General features: G+C 41.9%; 1 protein-coding gene across 1 annotated transcript; it reads left to right on the top strand.

Annotated features, from left to right (window-relative positions):
* The first annotated feature begins 18,071 nt into the window (after window positions 1–18,071).
* On the top strand, window positions 18,072–20,185 carry LOC145814433 (serine/threonine-protein phosphatase 7 long form homolog). Its single transcript, XM_082911242.1, has 4 exons — window positions 18,072–18,190; window positions 19,450–19,534; window positions 19,638–20,004; window positions 20,142–20,185. Exons 1-4 carry the CDS (start codon window positions 18,072–18,074, stop codon window positions 20,183–20,185), a joined length of 615 nt encoding a protein of 204 aa, XP_082767368.1.
* Window positions 20,186–23,568: the final 3,383 nt, after the last annotated feature.

The following is a 23,568-nucleotide window of genomic DNA, read 5'->3' as shown; positions in this document are numbered from 1 at the left end:
GCCTTTCCGGGCGCCGGTCACTCAGCCTGTTTGGCTTCAGCCATCCCCTGATCAGGCAACTCGGTCCAACCGAGCACTACCTTGCCGAGTTTCTTTTCGGTCTGGGGCGGCTCACACTTGGCCCAAGTTCTGCCCGGCCCAAGTTTTGGCAGCCCATCTCTGGGCGGATAGTCGATCATCTCGGCCCCATGCACCGTTGGGCTCTCAACTTGTTCGGCCGTTGCCTCGGCCCAACTCCAGGTCACAAATCACCCTCTCAATTGCCCCTTAATTCCGTCCGCGAAAGCGTGACTGGGATTACTCACTTCGACCGAGGTAGCATTTCTCCGGTCTTCAAGATGCCAAACCTCGACCGGGCTAGTTAACATAACTGTCTGCAAACTTGCCCGGTTATACTCCTCGGCTGACATCCTTTTCTTCGAAAATAGCTCGGTTGGCTCTTCGACTCTTCAACCCGTCGCTTTAGTCTTGATGTCGCCATAAATGGGGACACGTGGCGGGCTCCCATTGGTCATCGAGAAGCCAACCCGCCGTTTTTGCCAGAATTTGAATTTGGGCGGCCTCTCGCTGGTCTATACATACAGGACCTCCAAACTTCATCTCCTCCTACTGCTATTCCGTCTCACAACTCCAGAGCTCTAGCATCCTTGCCTTGGACTCGTCTGCCATTCTTCGTGTTCGAGGGACTCGATCCTGCCCTTCACTGGTGAGTCCTTCTACCTCTATTTTGTTGCTATTTTCTTTCATATTACACACATTAGGGCACAAATACGTAGCTCCTAGGGCATAGGCCACAGAAATCGTCCCAAACCTCCCACTGTTCTTGGTGTTCTTCGTCTTCCTGAAGAACACTGAAGAACTGGGGCGAACCAGGCTCCTGGTCTTCTTTTGATCTAAAAAACCAATCAAACCGAGCAAATAACAAGTTTTTCTCAACCCCAGCAAAAACCGAGATCATAAAAGGACTTGGTCGCTCAACCGGGCTAACATCTGGTCTGCTTGGGCGACCGGGCTCCTTAATTAGAATAGACAACCGAGGTGGTTTGGCACTCTAAATGACTGAGCTAAAGTCCAGCTCCTTTTGCGCGACCGCGCTCACACTTACACTTGCCATCCTTTTCCTGCAGAGTCCAAGGGGACCACTGTCATTCCTGCGGCTCTCAGGACCGAGCAGCAACCAATTACCACAGTACCAAACCCCTCAACCGGGCTATACCAAGCCGGCCAGAAATGGGGAAATTTCGTTTCCTAGTGGATACTCCGGCTGCGTTGGCTGCGTTTAGGGAGGAGTACGGCGTCCCGGCCGATGTCCACCTGGAGCTCGCAGAAGAGGAGACCACACCTTGGGGTAGGGAGGAATGCCCCTTCACCGTGCTGTCCATCGTCGAAGGGGGCCTTCGTTTCCCACTCAATCCACTGATAACCGAGTTCTTGCGCCGAACCGGGCTAGCACCCACCAAAGTGTCTACCAACACTTACCGAATCATAAACGGTGTGCACAAGCTAAATAACCGGTTAGGCATTAGCCTAGGTTTAGCCGAGGTCCTGCACCAATACACCCTAGGCCACACTGGCGACGGCCTTGCCTATTATCTCAAAATTAGACCGGGCCGAGAGAAAATCGTGACCGGCACACCAGACAAGGATCTTCACGACGATGATTTCTTCTGGGTGTCTGGCAATTATGAGACAGCCGAGGTACCGGGCTGGATGATTAGCAAAAACTTTGGCAGCACATGTAAGCCGCGCAAATTTCCTCGGTTAATACATTTTCTTGATGTTTCTGTACCTTAATCATTCTCTTGTTTCTTTTGCAGCCATCCAAGCCTTGCAAGCCAACTATAACTTCCCCAACGTAGAGGCAATCAGGACCGCGCTTCGCTACCGCGACCGAGATTGCAACCAATTGCTCGGCTACAGTCCCACATACAGATACTCCGCTCCCCGCCGGAGTAAAGTAACTGACTTCCTCCGAGCTCCAACACCTCCACCGGATCCTACTCTGCCAGACGTTCCCCTCATTCGCCTGACAGAGGAACAAGAAATGGCCAAGCGCAGCAGAATCAAGAACCTGCTCACCGCCACATCCGCCGAGCTGCCGAGCGTTGTAACTCGGTCGCCAGCCGCCGGTCAATCCAGTGGTGTAGTGGTCGCCCTTGCCTCTCAGTCCGCCGGGCAATCCAGCCGAGAACCCTCTACACGGCGTGCCGGTAAAAGAGCTAGGGTAGACCCATCCGCCGAGCTAGTCGCCGAGCTGACTACCGAGCATCCACCTGACGCCCCCACCCCAGTGCCGGCCTGGCGCCCACAGTTGAAGCACCGGGGTCAAGACATCCCGGCAACGGCTTCGATCAAGGCTGACAAAGAGCATCTGCTCGCCTTCAATCTGTCCAAAGCTCTGCTACTACCGAGCGACGTGGTCGGCAGCGACCACGTCCCTGACACTCGGTTGGTCAAATCGTCAGTGAAGTCTATGGCCAGGGTAAGTCGATGTTTCTCTGAAAATTTCACAAGTGTTTGCCCGATTCCGTTTCTAATCAACTTGCTTTTTGCAGGCCATTCAAAAACAACATCTCGTCTTGGAGTGCATCCATAGGCTTCGGCAAAAGGCCAACGACACAGCCAGCCAGGTCGAGAGCCTTCAAGCCGAGCTCGGCCGGGCTAAGGCTTCCCTCGAGATGGCCAACGCTGATAATAACAGACTGCTCGGTCAGCTGAATGCGGTCGAGAAAAAACAGAATGAGCTCCAGACCGAGGTGGACACCCTGAAGAAGTCGAAGAAGAAAGCTTGCCTGGCTGCCAACAACGCCGGTTTTAACGAGGCCGATCAGAGCTACAAAAAGCAAGTCTTTGCAACACAAGACATCTACTTCAGGGCCGGCTGGAAGTCCGCCTGCGAACACCTCGGCCAGGGCTCTGACACCGACGTATTTGCCAACCCCCCTCCAGCTTCGCTACCGGTCTACCTCGTGCCTTATGCAAACGACGTTTTCAGCGCTTTGCAAGCTGAGGCCGAGGAAGGACTTGAATATGGAAACGGTGAGACAGATTCTGAGGCAGAGGAGGCCGAGGTGCAAGAGCAACCCGGCAATGCTGAGCCCGGTGCCCAAGACGCAAGTCCAACCATCAACCTTGATGCTGGCGAGGACGAGTTCACCAATCTCTTCCCCCTAGTTTAGTTTTCTTTTTTCTTTTTTGTATTTTTGCTTTCAACACTTCTGATGTAACCGGGCTCTGTCCCCACCTTTTGTAATGATTTTCTTGTCAATGAAAAATTCAAATTTTGCCAAGTGTTTGCACGGTAGTCATCAATTCCATCTTCAGCAAAATATCTCGGTATAAATCATTGTTTGAACAGAACGCCTCGTCAACCGGAATTCATAACTCGGTTGAAGTACTTAAGCAGAACAAAATAAATTTATAAAACGGAATAACCAGCCCGGTTGGTAATAACAAAGTTGAACAAATCATCAACACTTCCAACCGGCGTACATCATCTCGGTTGGGAATCCGAAGTTGGCCGAGACACCAACTCTTCCAACCGGAGTACATCATCTCGGTTGGGAATCCGAAGTTGGCCGAGACACCAACTCTTCCAACCGGAGTACATCATCTCGGTTGGGAATCCGAAGTTGGCCGAGACACCAACTCTTCCAACCGGAGTACATCATCTCGGTTGGGAATCCGAAGTTGGCCGAGACACCAACTCTTCCAACCGGAGTACATCATCTCGGTTGGGAATCCGAAGTTGGACAAGACACCAACTCTTCCAACCGGAATACATCATCTCGGTTGGGAATCCAAAGTTGGACAAAACACCAACTCTTCCAACCGGAATACATCATCTCGGTTGGGAATCCGAAGTTGGACAAAACACCAACTCTTCCAACCGGAATACATCATCTCGGTCCTTAACATTAAAACAACAGTCCAAGTTCTAAAGCAAAATTACTTCTATAAATTGACAAAAAGAATTACATGCTGTGGTGCAAGCCAAAAAATTTCTTTGCACAAGAAAAGAAAGCAAAAGCTTAAAAATAATACAGTTTTAAGTTGGCCGCATTCCATGGCCGGGGTATTGCTCTTCCCTCTAAATCCTCCAAGTGGTAAGCCCCCTTGCCCGCCAGACCGGTGATCTTGTAGGGTCCTTCCCAATTTGCCCCTAGTTTGCCTTCTCCTGGCACCAGGGTGTTGCCCATAATCTTCCTCAAAACCCAATCACCAACTTTGAATGGTCTGGGGTGCACCGTCTTGTTATACTTCTTTGAGAGCTCTTGTTGGTAGGCGGCCACATGGATGAGGGCCTTCTCCCGACGTTCTTCCACTAGGTCCAGCTTCAAGGCAATAGCCTCGGCGTTCAGCTCGGGCTCAAAACTGTCGCTTCTAAGGGTGGGCATTCCAACTTCCAAAGGTATGACTGCCTCCATGCCGTAAGCCAAAGCAAATGGAGTTTCCCCGGTAGATCGCCGCGGGATTGTTCGGTATGCCCAAAGGACGCTGGGCAATTCCTCAGCCCATTTTCCCTTTGCTTTCTCCAGCCGTTTCTTCAACCCATCCAGTATAGTCTTGTTCGATGCCTCGGCTTGACCATTGGACTGCGGGTAAGCCGGGGTGGAGTTGTAGAATTCTATCTTCAAATCTTCACAAAATCTTCTAAATAGGCGACCGTCAAACTGGGTGCCGTTGTCAGAGATCAAAATCTTGGGGACGCCAAACTGTGTGACCACGTTCTGCCAGACAAACCGCTTCACGTCTTTCTCTTTGATGGTTGCCAAGGGCTCAGCTTCAACCCATTTCGTGAAGTAATCTGTGACCGCAATAAAGAATTTCCGGTTGCCCGGTGCTGTTGGCAGTGGCCCCACTATATCTAGCCCCTACATGGTGAAGGGCCAAGGACTGGTAAGGGGAAGAAGTTCCCTAGCAGGCTGATGGATCTGATAGGCGAATTTCTGGCATTTTTCGCACTTGCGGACGTACTTTTGTGCGTTGGCCTACATGCACGGCCACCAGTATCCCTGCGAAATAGCTCGGTATGCCAAAGACCTGCCCCCTATGTGGCTGCCACAAATGCCTTCATGAATTTCAAACAAAAAGGCCTCCACACTATTCGGGTGCACGCACTTTAGATAAGGACCAGTGAAGGACTTCTTATACAACGCGCCAGATGGAGAGAGCCAAAACCGCTCTGACTTCACCCGAATTTTGTGTGCTTCTTTCTTGTCAGTTGGTAGAGTCCGGTCTTTGAGGAATAAGATCAAGGGGTCCATCCAGGAAGGACCCAGCGCGGCGCAGAGTACATCCGTCTGCCCGGCGTGTTCAATGCTTGGCCGTGGAAGAAAGTCAATTAACAGGGGGTTTGGAGACGTACTATCTACCATGGAAGCGAGGCCGGCCAGCTCATCAGCTCGGCTGTTTTCTTCGCGGCCAATCTGTTGGACTCTGATTGCCTCAAACTACTTGATGTGTTCCCTGACCAGAGCTTGGTACTTTGCCATCCTGTCGTCCTTGGCTTCGTAAATCCCAGAGACTTGGTTAACCACAAGTTGGGAATCACTGTACACCAGGAGCTCGGTAGCCTTCATTTGAATTGCGCTCTTGAGCCCGGCGAGAAGTGCCTCGTACTCAGCCTCGTTGTTAGATGCTGGGAAGCCGAGCGTGATAGAATGTTCAATGGTTAGGCCATCCAGGGAGATAAGAACGATACCTAGGCCGGCACCATGACGGTTGGACGCTCCATCAACAAAAAGCTTCCACATTTCTCCCACAAAAAGCTTCCAGCAGTCTGATGGGTCCTGAGAGTTGCGAAGGGCAATGGGATCACAACTGCTCGGCTGTGCGGTTTCATGTTCCGTGTAAACCGGTTCCAATTCAGTCCCCCTTGGTGATTCGGCTCCGGACTCAGCAAGTTCTGGAATGCTCAAGTCTGTGGGCGAATCATCAGGTTGCGATGGTAAGCCGGCCCCAGGTTCTGAGCTGTGTAGATCCATTCCTTCCCCCCTTGATGATTCGACACCGGACTTGGCAAGTTGATCTGTAATGCTCAAGTCCGTAGGCGAATCATCAGGTTCTGAGTGGTGTGGTTCAATTTCTTCCCCCATTGGTGATGCGGGACCGGACAGAGTGGATGGGTTGGTAATACACAACTCTGTCATGGCATCACCGGGTGGTGTAACCGTGAAATCTGAGGGTGCTTCACAGGTGCGCGCAAACTCCGCGTCACTACTTCCACCAACTAGTTGTATCTCGGATGGTCTTCCGTGCATCTCATCATCTGCCACGGTAATATCGACCGGGCACACCGGATGAATGCCAGGCGAGAACTCGGCGACGAAGTCGGCCAAAGTCTGAGCTTTGATAGCAGTGCGCGGCTGGAACTTCACCTCAAACTGCCCCAACTCCACCGCCCACTTAAGAATCCGGCTTGAGAAGTCCGCCCGTTCAAACAAGGCCTTGAGGGGGAACTCGGTCAGTACGACGATGGTATGGGCGTGAAAATAATGCGCCAACTTCCTTGAAGCCATCATCAATGCCAAGGCAAGCTTTTCCAGCGGCAAATATCTCGTCTCAGCCGGCAGCAAGGTCTTGTTGACATAAAAAATTGGGAAGTGCTTGATTCCTTCAGCGCGGACTAGTACCACACTGACCGCGTGCTGGGAGACGGCAAGGTAAAGATAAAGTTCCTCTCCCGGCATTGGTGTAACCAACAGTGGCGGAGTAGACAGATATTCCTTGAGCTCGGCCAAAGCTCAGTCACACTCTGCGTCCCACGAGAACTTTGACTTCAATGCTTGAAAGAAAGGGCGGCAGCGATCTGATGACCGGCTTATAAACCGATTAAGCGCGGCGGCCATCCCGGCCAGATGCTGCACGTCCTTAGCCGAGCTAGGCTGCTTCAATTCTTGCACGGCTCTGATCTGAGTAGGGTCTGCTTCGATGCCTCGGTTTGTGACTAAGAATCCCAAAAATTTCCCGGATCCCATGCCAAAGGCACACTTTGACACATTCAAACGCAGCTTGTGCTTCTTTAGGATGGCAAACATCTCGGCCAAGTCGGACAAATGGTTTGCTTCCAGTCGGTTCTTTACCACCATATCATCGATGTAAGCCTCGATTGTCCGGCCAAGCAAAGGAGCAAACATTTTGGTCACCATCCTCTGAAAGATTGCCCCGGCGTTCTTCAAACCAAAAGGCATGACTCGGTAGCAGAAGAGTCCCCTTGGAGTCGTGAAAGAGGTGATCTCTCGGTCAGGCCCATGCATGGCGATCTGGTGGTAGCCGCGGTAGGCATCCAGGAAACTGAGCCTATTATGTCCAGCCGTCAAGTCCACGAGCTGGTCAATTCGTGGCAAAGGGAAACTATCTTTGGAACAAGCTCAGTTGACCGTCTTATAGTCGACACAAACTCGCCACTTTCCATTCTTCTTCGGCACCACAACTGTGTTGGAAATCCACCGAGGGTAGTGCACTTCTTGGATTGCTTGTGCCTCAAGCAGGTTCTTCACCTCCTCCGCAACTACCTCGGCGTGATGCAGTGCCGATCTCCTTGTTTGGTGGATGACTGGCTTTGCTCTAGGGAAGACGTTGAGGTGATGACAGATAAAACTTGGATCGAGGCCAGGCATGTCGTAAGGCGACCATGCAAAGACTTCGATGTTGGCCACCAAAAACTCAACCATCTCGGTTCTCTCTATGGCCGTGAGACTTGAGCCGAGCAAGAAGAACTTGTCCGGCTGTTCTGTATCAATTCGCACCTCAACCAATTCCTCAACTGCCTTGTCTTCGGCCTCGGTGCCCACATCATCCAAGACATCCAGATCCTCCGGTCCCTCAATCATCTGAACGAATCCTTTGGCAGCCCGGCTCCCATTGACCGCCACGAAGCACTGCTTGGACATGACCTGATCGCCCCAAATCTCCTCGATTACCCCCATGGCCGAGGGAAATCTCATTACTTGGTGAAAAGTTGATGCCACGGCTTGCATGGCGTGTAGCCATCCCCTTCCAAGGATAAGGTTGTACGTCGAAGGCACTTGCAGCACCCAAAACTCAACTTGTTTGACCACGGGTCCCGCTTTGACCGGCAGGATAATCTTTCCCAAAGGCCACTCTGGTTGCGAGTTGAATCCGACCAGTGGCGAAGTTGCCGGAGCCAAGTCTGTCTCCCAGAGTTTAAGCTGCTTGAACGCATCATAGTACATGATCTCAACCGAGCTTCCCTGATCGATCAAGATCCGCTTAACATCAAAGTCCTTGACGCGTAGTGTTACTACTAGGGCATCGTTGTGCGGCGTCTGGATGCGCTCTAGATCTCTCGAGGTGAAACTAATCACGTCTTTTTCTTCAGTCTTCCCCCTTTTGATGGCAGGCTGTACCGACAAAACTTCCCTCATATGCTCTGCCTTTTTTATCATGCCCCGGAGTTCGCAGGCACGCTCCGGTTCCACGATGCCGTGGATGACATTAATAACTCCTTATGGTGGTGCGTCTCGGTCATCCTGTCCCCTGGGATCGACCGGAGCCTGATTCGGCTTCACGCCGCCATCAATGTAAAGGTCTAGATGCCCGGCCGCAACCAGCTCTTCCAAGTGCTGCCGCAAAGGCAAACAATCCTCAGTCCGGTGGCCTCTCTCCCGGTGGAACGTGCAACGATACCGCGGATTATAGCCCTTTTGTCCATCGCCCAACTTAGCAGGAAACCGGACATACTCCTCGTCTCGGATTTCACTAAGTATGCGATAGATTGGAATCTTGAAGACCGTGGTTATGCCAGTCCTTGCCTTCATCCTTCTGTTTGCGTCCGCTACATCATCTCGGGGGTAGCCATCCCGGTCATTCCGACGTCCTCTACCCCAGCTCTTACGATTCGAACCACGGTCCGATTCCTCTGCTCGGTCACCTGAGCGGCTGGACTCTTGCCCAACTACGTGCACTTTGCCTGATGTCTTCTTGTCCGTTGCTACTGGAGTGGCCTTCACGGTAGAGGCTGACGCGTCATCCTCTACTCAGATGTGCTCATTGATGCGCTACATGAGCTGGCCCATAGAGGTCGGCTGGTGCATGGTAAGCGAGTCTCGCAGTCTATGTCCGACCGGGAGACCACGCTTGTATTGCGTGATTGCAAGGTTGACCGGGCAGTCCAAGATCTCGTTGAAGGTTTCCCAGTACCTTGAGTTGTATACCTTCAGTGTGTCGCTCGGTTCCATCTTGACACTTAGCAAATGGTCGACTTCCTTTGGTGTCTTTGTGTTGGTTTTGAAGCGTGTAACAAACGCCTCGGCCAACTGATGCCACCTTTGTATGCTCCCTTCCGACAACCTCTCGAACCACTTTAAGCCCAGCTCACCTAAACTTGACGGGAAGATTAGGCACATAAGTCCGTCATTGCGCCTATGTCCGGCCATAACCTGTCGGAAGTGGCTCACATGCATGTGTGGATCGGTCTTTCCGTCGTAAAGTGTGAACTTAGGTTGGTGGAAGCCTACCGGAAGCGGTGTTGTTTCTATATCCAGGGAAAAAGGGGTGGCACTCAGCCTAGCCAAGTCTGTATCTTCGAAAAGTGGCACTGCTTGGCGGGGTGGAGGCATTCCGACCTCCTCGCTGGCGTGAACCCCGTAGGATAGCCGCTGGAAGGCAGGTATTCTCTGTGCTTCGCGCCGGCGAGCCCGCTCCTTTAAGACCGCCCGTAAATCCTCTAACTGAGCAGAGTAAGAGTACCTCAACGTCGCCGCCGGACGTGAGGGTTTGTAGGTGCTGTCTTACGCGCTAGACTTCTCTGCACCCGCGTCGGAATCACCAACCTGGTAACTTCTGGTAATGGATATGGACTGAGTACGTCGCTGACTCTGACCACCTGAACGGCGGGATGGTATGCGCTCACGGTGGTCTCCCACTCCAACTACACCCTTCCCTTTGACATGCCTCTTGAGATCCTCCATCTCCGCCGCCATTCGCCGGATGACAGCATCTTGATCTCTCAACTTACTTTCCAGTCGCCTGGCGTGTGAGTCTCTCCTCCGCCGGTGACCGTCTGGACTCCGTGAATGTCCGTGACTTCTTCCGCCCTTGTCCCGCGCGTCTCCTGACTGTCCGCCGGTGGGCGTCCCCAAGTCCGCCATTGGATGGATGGCGAGAGGGCCTTCTCTCCTTCGGGTGAACTCTGGGGTAGCTCCATCTATGGCAGACAATGGAAACTCATCGTTGTTCGCCATGGACGGCGATCAGATGAACCTGGAAGATAAGGTTTTGTCTGTCAAGATTCCCACAGACGGCGCCAATTATACGGGGAGCAAATATTCCGGCAAGCCCGTACTCCTTTCTTCCAAGCTCCGTTTATGTCCGATCACCTGCGTGCAAAGAATGGTGAGCTACCCGGCGGTGTGTGGCCGGAAAAACCCTCCGATGATCAAGTTAGCACACACCTTAGGACAGAGAGAGAGAGAGAGGGGGAGGTGTTTTAGTGTAAGAAAATCCTTACAAAGTGTTCATCTGTCGCGTCTGGGGGGCGCAGACATGCTTATATACCCTCTGTGCCCCGTATCTACTCCCAGTCATCTCCTTACACGTGGCTCCGCTATCCCATCTGTCAGCATAAACCTTGCTGAACATCACCTAATCTCAACTGCCTGACTTCACAGCTGGAGCTCGGCAGCCGAGCTGCTCTACCATGGCCATGCTATGCTTCATACCCAAGCACCTCACTGGATAAACACAAGGAGGACCGGGCTAGGCGGCATCTCGGCAGAGCCTAGCCTGGGCACCTCCTTTGGTCGGCCTTCCTGCCGATCAAACGGTCTCCTCGGTTGACCACGCCTTTCAGGGCGCCGGTCACTCAGCCTATCTGGCTTTAGCCATCCCCTGATCAGGCAGCTCGGTCCAACCGAGCACTACCTTGCCGAGTTTCTTTTTGGTCCGGGGCGGCTCACACTTGGCCCAAGTTCTGCCCGACCCAAGTTCTGGCAGCCCATCTCTAGGCGGATAGTCGATCATCTCGGCCCCATGCACCGTTAGGCTCTCAACCTGTTCGGCCGTTGCCTCGGCCCAACTCCAGGTCACAAATCACCCTCTCAATTATAAACAATTAAAGATTTAGAAAGTGTTTAGGATCATTTAAATATGGATTTTTACCAACTAGTAGCAGTCGAAAAATTGGGATACAAAAAATATAACAAGATTTCCTGGTGCATGAGATAGAAACTTAGGACCTAATAGGTAATAGATTCAATTATTATGATCGGTTGGTAAAAATCCCTACAATATATGAAATTCACCTTACCAAAATAGATGGGACTAATCGGATCATAAGAATCTCATAGGATTAAATGGATTACAATTCCTCCATATGAGATTTACCGGCAAATTTTTCAAAACTATTTAATCTATAGGATCAGACTAATATGAGATTTTGTACCCATTTAATATTGAAGTTGGGATTGAAATAAGGATATTTAGGCTAGCCTAGTCTGACCTGCCTGTTTATAGAATATTAATCATAATTTTATATTATTTTAGCTATAAAATAAAGTAAAAAATTTATAGAAAACAAAAAATGAAAAGAGTGTATATATATGCTTTTTTCTAAGGCCTTTAAAGTAAAAAATTTGTTAAAAAATTATTTTTACTATTAAAATTTATGAACGTTTAAATTTAAACAATAATTAAAAGATTCTAAATAATTGAATATTTCTTAAAGACAAAAATAAAATATTAATAGTCCATATTTGTTGGTTTAAATAGGCATGTTTTGATATGATTAGATAAGCTCAATGTCAAGTCAGATTAGACTTGAGATAACACATATTCTCTTATTATATAATTCAAATGTATAATATATTATCATGTTGTCTGTTACATTTATCTATGAACTTATCTCTTTAGAGCTTGTTTGGCTACAAATCTTTGGCTATATAAATACAAAAAGATAAAATTAACTATGGGGTGTTTTGAGAAGTTGGTAAAAAATTAGTTTTTTGGTTATTTTAGTTTATTTTGTTTTTTTGTGGGTAAGTTATGTGAGAAGTGATATGACCTAAAATGGGCAAAAAATTGAAAACTGGATTTTTACCAGTTTCTCAAAAGACTCCTATATAAGTTAATAAGATAAAATTTCACATTCAAACCATAATTATTACATTTTTTCACTCAAAAAAAATCAAAAAAGCCAAATCAAACAAGGCTAAAAAAGTCAGGCTAAAAAAGTCTTATCACAAAAAAACTAGCTAAAAGACTCAATGCCAAATGAAGGCTTAGGGATTGTTTGGCATACACTATTTTAGTCCATATTTTTATCTTTTTTGGGTCACATCAATCAACATCTCATCTCTATTTTTTTACACATCTTTTTATAAAAAGTCAAAAAGTGCACTTATTTAGAACATCCCAAACCACCCCGTAGTATTCTCTTCTACACTCCTAACTTTAAAGAAAGGAGCAATTGATTTCAAAACTCATTTAAAAAAGCAGTAAATATTATAAAATAAAAAATAAAAAATTTTAGTACATTTTTGTATTTTTTATATTTATTAATTTTTTTAAAGAATTCTTTACAAATATTTTATTTTTTGAAAACATTTAGATTAGATCTATAAAAAAAATGATTAAAACATTAAAAAATATAAATTAAAAACTCAAAATTTAATTTAAAAACTAATAACCAAACAGAGTTTGGATTGAAATTGACCAAATCTCTAGGGGAATTTCCCTAAATAAGCCAAAATATAAATCAATTCCCAAACGAAGCCTAGTTTTGAAAGAATTTCCAAAATAGGCTAAATCGTGGTTCACAACCACGATTTCAACATTTATGCGCCTGTCTCGCGTGGGATTTGGAAAGTGTTAAAATCGTGGTTACAAAACGCACTTTTGATTAAGAAATCGCGGTTACAAAAGGCGCTTTTAATTAATTTTTTTTTCTTCTGAACTCGCTGTTCTAAACCACGCTTTATCCAAAAAAAAAAAATCTTCTGAACTCGCTATACTAAACCACGCTTTTATGAAAAAAAAAATTTCTTCTGAACTCGTTGTTTCGAACCACACTTTTTGGCCAAAATGTTTTTTGCTAAAATCATGGTTGTGAACCACGCTTTTTATACAATTTTTTTAAGTGAACTCGTGGTTTGTAACCACGCTTTTAGAACTGATATATACCATCCCCAGCCCCGTCATTTGCAATCACGCTTCTTAGATAACACAGTTCGCTCCTGCTCTCTCTCTCGCTCAGCCTCGTCTCTCTCGCTCTTACTACTCTCTCTCTCTCTCTCTCGCTCTTACTACTTTCTCTCTCTCTCATTGTGCACGAGCTCCCTTTCTGCTCTTTGTCCTCTCTCTCGTTGGTATACCTTCTGTCTCTCTCTCTTGATCTACTTTGTTGTGTTTTTTGTGGTTGTGAAAGTGGGTATAATGTTGGTAGAATAGGGTTCATGAATGTGGTTCTAAATCGTTCTATGGTTAAATCTAACATTTAACATTAACTTCGAATTGAATCAGATTTTTGTTACATATGCCATAAAAATACTCTAAATTCATCCTAAATGAATTATAAAAATGCCATAATCGTTCCATGGTTAAAACCCTAATCTGATTTAAAAATACTCTCTTAATCTGGTTAATGTATATGTGAAATTTGAGAAATTAGGATTACATTTATGGCATCTATTGAATGTGAAATATATTGAATGAACCTGAAGTTTAGAAAAATTTAAATATTATGTTTCAAATGAGAAAATGAGGGTTATGGTTTTCGATTGAACGTGAAATAAGAAATGAGGGTTTTGGTTTTGAATTAGGGTTTTGAATTGATAAATGTGAAATCATTTTTCAATTACGGTTAGGGTTTTAAATTGTGAAATAAAAAATGAGAGTTATGGTTTCAAAAATTAGGGTTTAACAAATTTATAATAAGTTAAATTTTTTTGATAATGTTATATGATTTTTTTTAGGAACAAATTATGTAAAAACGTAGAGAAAACAAAATCCTAAATGATTTGGGTCAAATTGGTTGAATAATTTTAATAATTTAATTTGATTACAATTTTTTTTAAACCATACCCAATTAAACTTAAAAAATGAAAGCCAATTTGGGGCATTTGGACATTTTACAATTTTCGGCAATTGGACATTTTAAAATTAAACCATACCATACCATACCATACCCAATAATTTTACAATTTCAGGCACTTTTTGGCCAACTTTGGTGTTTTATATTAGATTCATTATTTTGGTATTTCGTGTAATGTTGGTAGAATAGGGTTCATGAATGTGAAAATGTTGTCAAATCAGAAATAATAAATTAGGGTTAGGGTTTATATTTGTGAAATCTATTTAGAAATCTGTTGAATGTGAAATCTTAAATCTTAAATAAGGGTTAGGGTTTATATTTGTGAAATCTGTTTAAAAATCTGTTGAATGTGAATGTTGAATGGTTTATATTTATCTTAAATATGTTTATAATTGTGAAATCTGTTGAATGTGAAATCAGATTTCTGTTCAATGTAACATCTGTTGAATTTGAAATCTGTTGAATGTTGAATCTGTTTAGAAAAATTTAGATATTATGTTTGAAATGAGAAAATGAGGGTTATGGTTTTCTATTGAATGTGAAATCAGAAATGAGGGTTTTGGTTTTGAATTAGGGTTTTGAACTGATGAATGTGAAATAGTTTTTCAATTACGGTTAGGGTTTTGAATTGATGAATGTGAAATCATTTTTCAATTAGGGTTAGGGTTTTAAATTGTGAAATCAGAAATGAGGATTATGGTTTAGAAAATTAGGGTTTAAGAATTTATGATAAGTTAAATTTTTTTAATAATGTTATATGATTTTTTTTAGGAACAAATAAGTTTTACATAATGAATAAATAATTATCTACAATAATAATAATTTTCTTGTATATTATTATCGTAATTAACTTTATAATTTCTTGGAAAAAAAACATGGCAAAACACAAGAAAATCTAATTTTGTCTATATAAAAATTATCTATAATTAAAATTTCAAAATTTTCTATTCCTTTCTTTAAAAATTTCCAAATTATTATTTTTTTTTTCTTTCACTTTCACTTTCACTTTTCACAAATTTTTCTTTTTAATCAAAACATATTTAAGGAATAATCATGCCATTTCCTTTTATTTTCATTCCAATAAATTAAGCACAGCCTAACAATATTTACGATATATTAAAAAAAAATAAAATAGAATCATATAATATATATCAGTGTCATACAAAATTGAATTACAAGGAACTATGTTTAAAGTTGTCATGGTTAGTTTAGTACTACTTATCCGGAGTCCATAGATCCAACTGATCATTATATCATTTTTTATTTCCCTATTATGGAAAGTATAAGGGGATGTTTGGCATAAAAGAAAAGTAAGTTCAGTCAAAAGAAAATGAGGAGAAAATTAAAGGGAAAGAGGCAAAAAATTTTCAATTGTGAGAGGGTGGTCGTGTCCTTCATCGCGAATAGTCTGAGTGAAACCCAAAATGCCTTTTTACCTCTTTCCCAAAAAATTACCAAAACATTATAAGTCAAAAAATTTGATATAAATAAATGACTTTTTAGAATTGACCCACAAAAAAATTACCAAAACATTAGAGGTAAAAAAATTTGATCCACAAAAAATTAGAAGTAAAAAAATTACTTTTTACCTCTTTGCCAAAAGAGGCCTTTCAAGTCGTTATGGAGAATGCTATTATCAAAACATTTGATGTAAAAAAAATTTATTTGTTTAAGAATTATGTTTGAAAAAATTAAAATATTTAATTTATAAAATGACTCATTCTCAATAATTTTTACCCACTTGAATTATCCAATTGACTTATTCTCTATGCACCTGCATTATGTTTATTCAATTAAATTTTAACTTTTTACGACTTTTTTTTAATTGAAACCTGCAATTTTTTTCCTCTTTTGAATAGTAACCACCAACCATATTTTTTGGCCAAAGGAAAAACTTATTAAAAATGAAAGAAAAGCAAGTTTGAAACAACCCATCCTGTGTAATTCAATTATAGCGAATGGGTTTAGGTGGAAAAAAAAATGGAATTCATATTTGTTAAAAAAACTTGAATAAGTTTGATAAGTTAAAAAAAATAAGTACAAAAGTTGGCACAACCCACTGTTTAGTGCTGATTTTTTAACATTTTTTTTAATTTTAAATTTAGGATAAATTATATTAGTAGTTTGTGAATTTTACTTCTTATGTCATTTTTATTCTTATACTTTTAATTAATTCAATTTTGACCCATAACATGGTGGCATCTCTACATGTAATTTGGTCTAATAAATAAAGACATTTGGATTTTTAACGAAAAATAATTACTAAGTTAGTTGATTTTAACTCAATAAATTTGTAAAGTTTATAAATTTGCTCTTAAAGAGGGACACATATTGCTCATATATGCATTTTTCATAAGTTTTTAATAATTGTAATAAATTGAATTAAATTCGAACAAAGTCGTAAATAACTTATTTTTATCCAATTGACTTATTGTTTATTTATGTTATTTCCCTAAGTTATTTACTACGTTATTTCGTATGAGGTTATTTCCCTAAGTTAGGGAATAATCTCATACGAAATAACCTACCAAATAACTTTGTCATTAAGGTCCCTATTGGCAGAAGCTTGAGCAAATAAAAATAACTTCTCTTTAATTGTCCATAAATCTCACTAATTGGACCACCAGTTTTAAAAAATTACGTGAACAATGTTTGAAATAAAAATTAAGAACAAATCATACAAAATCAGTGGAGTTATTTCAACTCAATGAAAAAAATAATAATTTCATAGAAAAAGTTACACTATGATTTAAGATTTTTGTATGACTTGTCTACTTTTATCCAATCACACTAAATAAATACAATACTTGATACAAATTATACTATAAAATTATATGAACAGAAAAATAAAAGAACAATCTTCATAATGTCTTCATATTCAAAATTATTGATATATCTTTCTAGTTTATCGAAATACTAATGTCTGAATAGATCAAGATTGGGAAATAATATCCTCAAAATAAGTGTTTTTAAAATTGTTACCATTTACATGCGTACGATTAAATCATTGTCCAAATTAGGAGTTTTTCCCAAATTAAGGCAAAATAGTAATTTATTTCCCAAAGTAGGCTTAGTTTGGATAGAATTCATGAACTAAGTTAAAACGCGGTTACAAATCACGCTTTCACTGTTTTTGTGGCCCTCCCGCGGACAATTTGTAAAATCTTAAAAGCGTGGTACAATCCACACTTTTAATTAACAAAATGTGGTTACAAATCACGCTTTTAAGGAAATTTTATTTACACATAAATTTTTAAGTAATTATTTTTTTAAAGTAAATCTGATTAACGAAATTTGATTTATGCATAACCATGCTTTTGTTAAGTAATTCTTTTTATCTTCAGAAAACGTGGTTGCAAACCACGGTTTTACTGTTGACCCGTGGATAATAACCACTTTTAAGCAAAATGTAAAAATTCAACAAAAAATTCAAAACCAGCACTCATTCTTGTTTGTCACAGACACTCACAAACACTCTTTCTATCCCTCTCTCTGATACACACATCCACAACACACACTCATATCAAACATATATAATTTTTAATATATAGAAATTTTATTTTGTAAAATTCAGACCAATATTAAATATATATATATATATATATATATATATAATAATTGATAATAGCAAATAGTAATCAACTATATAAAATGATTATTTTTTTACTTTAATTCTTAAAATGTAATTTTTTTATTTAGGTAAATTACACTGATACCCCTGAGGTTTCTGTTTATGACAGTTATTCCCCCGCCTTTGAAAAAAAATTCATTGAAAAAAAAATAAAATTAATTGGAAAAATAAATTATTTCAAAAGAAAAATTAAAATAAAAAAAATTAATTGTTCTGAATTTTATAAAATAAATTTTATATATATTAAAAATTATATATGTTTCATGCGAGTGTTGTGGGTGTGTGTGTCAGGGAGACAGATAGAGAGAGTGAGTGTGAGTGTCTGTGACAAAGAAGAGTGAGTGCTAGTTTTGAATTTTTGTTCAAAATGTGTTTTGAAAACACGAGATGGGAGCCCAAGCTGAAACAGATGTACGCAATGAGTTCCAATACCCTAGAGAGATGCAAAAAACTATCAGGGAGGGTATCGCAAAGGGAAATACTTTCCAGTTGATATCGTATGACAGGTTAGTTTGTAATGTGAAAAAATTGTTATTATTATGTTGTTAAGTTAATTACACCTAAAAACATGAACTTGATTAGTTTGTATCAATATTGTCTTATAGGCCCCGTCGTGTATTTGAGGTGCAAACATCTTTTCGCCGTGGACGAGGTCGCAATAGACAGATTGTGCGGATGAATCAACCCACGTGCAGTTGTGGGAAATATGAGATAAGACACTATCCATGTTCCCATATGCTTGCTGTAATGTCTGAATGCGGTGACAATCCATTCTAGTACGTTGATCTAGTATATAGGCTTCCTGTATACATGAGGGTTTGGGAAACTAAATTCAATCCAATACCGCATCAAGATTATTGGGATGATCCGTAGTGAACCTTAATGCCTAATGAACTTCGTCTGCGAGAAGTAAAACGGGATCGTACATCTATGGTTCGTATTCCGAATGAGATAGATATATTAGACAGGCGTTTGACAGCTCGTTGCAGTGAGTGCCACCAGACAGGTCATGACAGGCGAACATGTCCGGCGCGACTTGGTTGATGAAGACTATGTAATACTTACATGTTGCAATATATCATTTTGAAATTCTTTACTTGTAATAGATCATTTAATTATGTATTTTTAAATTCTTTATTTGTAAACGGGGTTGTACATTTAAAATGTGTATTACAAAGTGTGTACTTGATTAAAAAATGTGTAATGCAAAATTGAAAATATGTATAATTTATTCAAACTTGTATAATTTATTGAAAATGTGTACTACTTTTTCACTGTGTACTTGATTCGAAATGTGTATTACAAAATTCTATACTTAATCACATAGTTCTTCTACCATTTCAAAATTTCATATTTTTGAATAAATTTAATATCGAATGCTGCGATCATTGTTCACATTTTATAATTTAAAAAATTTACAAATTTTAAAAAAATTAACCTATTATAAATTAAAATTTTAAAAATTGGAATGCTGCAGTCATTGTTCACAATTACAAAATTTTATATGTAATTTGCAAAATTTATAATTTATTCAAACTTTTAGCATTACAAAATCAATATTTAAGTTTTGTCAAATATGCCATAAATGTAATCATTAATATCGAATTACTTCCATATAAGTGGCACATAAATTTGTCTTTTCTCGAACCCATAAGATTTACTTCATTGTATTTTAAATCGTTAAGTACAAAATCAATAATTACAGTTTTTCTGTTATTATGTTATGATTAAATGAAATTTTGATATGGATGATCTTATATTTCAGTTGTACAGGCTTCATGGCACATGTACCTGAGGAGGTTCCACTGTTCAGACAGGCACATCGGGCTGACAGTATGTGGGACCGTCCGGTATGCAATAACGTTTGTTGAACTTTACGCTTACAATTACATTGCATTTTGTTGTATATTTCGTGATAATGCTATTATTTAAATTGGTCATTCTGTTGTGCAGGATGAGGCACGTACCGTGTTGACATGCCGTCGGGCAGATTCTGGATTGTGGGAGCATCCGTTGGACCATAGAGTCGTACAGTATGTATTACGCGCAGGATTCTATGGTGTGTATCGTATCGGGCACATTCGACTGGACCACGCACTCATCACTACTCTCGTCGAGAGGTGGCGCACAGAGACTCATACATTCCATTTCCCGATCGAGGAGGCCACCGTCACGTTGCAGGACGTATCCGTCCTATATGGTTTTCGGATTGATGGCCGAGCAGTTACTGGAGTTGACCCACCTTTCGCGATGGAGCAGTGGATAGCCCTATGTGCTGAGCTATTGAGAGTAGTACCTACACCAGCAGATTTACAAGCAGGTAGAGTGAGGGTGAGGTGGCTGGCCGAGCATTTTGCTCATCTTCCAGATCATGCTCCAGATGAGTTGGTACAGCAGCATACCCGAGCATATATTCTGTGGCTTATTGGGGGGGTACTTCTCCTTGATAAGTCACAGAACCTGCTCAAGCTGATGTACTTGCCATTGTTGAGAGACATTGAGGAGATTGGGCAGTACAGCTGGGGTAGTGCGGCTCTGGCATGGTTGTATAGGATGCTATGTCGAGCAGCTCAGGTGGGTACGAGGGAGATTGGAGGACCACTTGTGTTGCTACAGGTTAGTAAGAATTTTATTACATGTCAATTCATATTGTATGTCATATATTAGTATTGTAATTGTGTTCAAACTATTGTAGATTTGGGCATGGGAGAGATTGATTCGCATTGCCCCGTCTAGGTGGCAACTGGTTGGTCCTGGTGAGCTTTCTATGGGTGAGGGGGACATGCAGTTGCCCATCGGACCACGAGGTAGCCGGTGGAAGGTTGACATGGGCCACGAGGTCATCTCGATCCATGTAGTGGTAGTTTATAGAGACTAGCTGGACCGGATGATCGAGAGCGAGGTATGAAATTTTTTGATTGCGTTTTAGTTGTCTTTTTAATTGTATATGTTTTGAGTTCACGAGCAAAATTTAATTTATTTGTCGTCATTGTAGTTTATCTGGCAGCCTTACACTGGGCTCCTCGGTACGCTCCCCGACTACTGCCGATTGGGTCAGGAGATATGAATGGTGAGAGTGCCACTTATTTGTTTTGACGTGGTTGAGTGGCATCTCCCTCATCGTGTCCTCCGACAGTTTGGTCGGGTGCAGTCCGTGCCGGATCGGTTCGACACTGAGTGGCAGTTGCACGTCACTGATAGGCGTGGCCGAGCTGGCACTGACTGGCATCTATTTTATATGCCCTATATACAGTTGTGGGATGCCCGCCAGGACAGTATTGTACAGGCTAACTACAGCGATGAGGTGATCCCCTCTTCCGACCCTTACATGTTGTGGTATCGGCGAAATACACACCTACTAGTCGAGAATCCGAGCCACGTATCTGAGTCTGGATATCAGGGAGTTGGGCCTTATCTTGAGGCATTGGTGAGTATCATATTATGTGTCAGATAATTATTAAAATTATACTTGATTTACTTTCAGTCAACTGTAGCCTAATAATACGTCTGAATGTTTGTTCAGGTGGCTGGAGCTAGGAGGTCGTTTCACTTGGCTGAGGACGCCCATTTGAGACGTGATGGACAGCATGCCTTGCAGGCCATTGCAGAGATCCAGGAGTTATTGTACCAGGCATTCCAGCTTGCCCATCGGGGAGATCATTTGCATTACGACCACTACGGTGTACACACTTCAACAACTGCTCCAAACACATCAGCGCCGTCCACATCAGCGCCTTTCACTTCAACGCCTGCCACATCAGCTCCTTCGACATCAGTCACCCCATCACATACTACCCCATACATATCTGCAGATTCCCTCAACGTACTTCCTACGCAGCATACTGGCATACCTTATGTGCCTGACCCTGATTAGACACCGCCCCGATACATGCATGACGTTGTTACCCCACCCACCCAGTTACCACCACCAGACAATTCGATCACGACCATGAGTACACATAATGCAGTTCTCACTGACATCTCCCACGTTGACGCTGAGGCCCATATTGAGCCCCCTTCAGAGCGCGGGGGAAAGGCCGGGGTTTTGGTCGTGGCGGACGTCGCGGCCGAGGTCGGGGTACGGGCAGAGGCAGAGGTCGAGCTCCAGCTGCAAATCGTGATATAGTTGCACCAGATGATGGAGTTTCACAGCTCACAGCAGTATCTGATCTTCCGCCATAGACAGGATCAGGGGCAGCACATGCAGTAGAAGGGGGGTCACACTCACAGGCTCCACAGGATACATATTTACGATTGGGGGAGCCAGATATTCAGAGAGTCTACCGCAGGAGATCGAGAAGGGAGGTCCACGGTCGGGGTTGTGGGACTGGGGGCAAGTTAGGGCATTAGCGGGTGTGATGTGGAGTGTATAGTTTATTTTATTTATAATTTTTGTAAATCAAACTTGTACAGATGATGTAAATGTGTTATACTTATTTATTCGAAAAATATAATTTTACAATTTTTTATTCTTACTTGTTTTGATGATTTCCATAAAAATGAAAAGGAAAGCAGGAAAAAAAGGATAAGAATTGATAGGATTTTATTATTGAGCGAGATTGGAGGACCACTTGTGTTGCTATAGGTTAGTAAAAATTTTATACAAAAAAAATCTGGGAAAAAAATGTAAACATTGCATAATAGATAGTTATGGGGAGAAATATGAATAAAAAGGAAACAAAATAAATATTTAAAGAAGCACATAATTTTGTTTTCCCTTTTCTTTCACTTTTCTGAATGATTGCATTCACTGTGTTCTTTTCATGTACAAACCAATGATAACCAAACAAAATGTAGACATATATATTTGTTGTTCATCTAGCTTAAACGTGTATTTCTACTATTTATTATATGAACATGTACTTTGTTAAGTATCATTATTATATTCCACATCAATAATGCATAAAATCATGAAAGTCTAGTTCAAGTAACGTTCTTCAAAATAACAATAACGGAGAGAAAGTAAAGGTAGAATTACAAGAACTATTCGAAAACAATTGAAATATCTCCCTTCATTGATAAGTCGTGGATAAGCATTAAAAATTGCATGCATTACAGAAATGGTTTGGGCGTTCATCCAAACAATTTCATTCATTATCATCATCATCTGACATCTCAATATCAGATTCATACGTAACATCCATGCTCCAGGCGTAGTACTGGTGTGCATCATCCATTAACCCATCTTCGGTACGCTCATTTGCAGTCTTCATTAGTCCGGACCTTTGCAAACGTTGGGTCATGCGATTAACCTCGTCGCGGATACGATGCAATGCCCTTTGCAACAACTGTGGAGTGTCAGTTGGCATACACATGGCTAACCGGCGAGGAAATTTAAGATTAACTTCACGACATAGCTTAACGAGAACGTTTGCTCGAGTTTTGCGAAATTCCCACTCAGCTCTCATGGTATTGACGGTGGCACGTGAGTAACGCAAATTTAGATTTATTAGGTATTCAAATTCATCTCCATCTGCAACTCAATAGCAACCCATTGCTGAATATAGATCAACCACCGTATATCTCATGATAATATCGCTCGAAATAGCTGTAAACCTTTTGTTGTGGTATGATGCGATATTTATACCATATATACACATGGTAGCTGTATGTATGAAATTATTGCAAACAACTATGCATCAGAGTTGTCACGTCAACTTTTATGACCTGAACAACTATACATCAACTTGATAGGAGTTGTCACTTCGACTTTTGTGAATTGCATAATTTATTGTTATTCCAAAACAAAAAGTAAAAACATAAAAAATAATAATAAAATAAAAACCAAGCTGATCAACCGACTAAACGTCTGAATTAGTCAAATTTCTCTGCCTGAAATTTTTTTTAAAAAATAAATGTGAAATTACAATTTAAAAATCTTTAA

Source organism: Camellia sinensis, chromosome 2 (genome assembly GCF_055761805.1).
Source record: "Camellia sinensis isolate YWXY chromosome 2, ASM5576180v1, whole genome shotgun sequence".
Lineage (NCBI taxonomy): Eukaryota > Viridiplantae > Streptophyta > Magnoliopsida > Ericales > Theaceae > Camellia > Camellia sinensis.
This window is presented reverse-complemented; position numbering and strand designations above follow the sequence as displayed.

Excerpts from the sequence above, each read along its gene's own strand:
- LOC145814433 (XM_082911242.1), top strand. The coding sequence starts at position 18,072 with ATGGGAGCCCAAGCTGAAACAGATGTACGCAATGAGTTCCAATACCCT. Across the intron at positions 18,191-19,449 it reads CAGTTGATATCGTATGACAG|TTGTACAGGCTTCATGGCAC; the intron begins GTTAGTTTGTAA and ends CTTATATTTCAG. Across the intron at positions 20,005-20,141 it reads ACCAGCAGATTTACAAGCAG|AACCTGCTCAAGCTGATGTA; the intron begins GTAGAGTGAGGG and ends GATAAGTCACAG.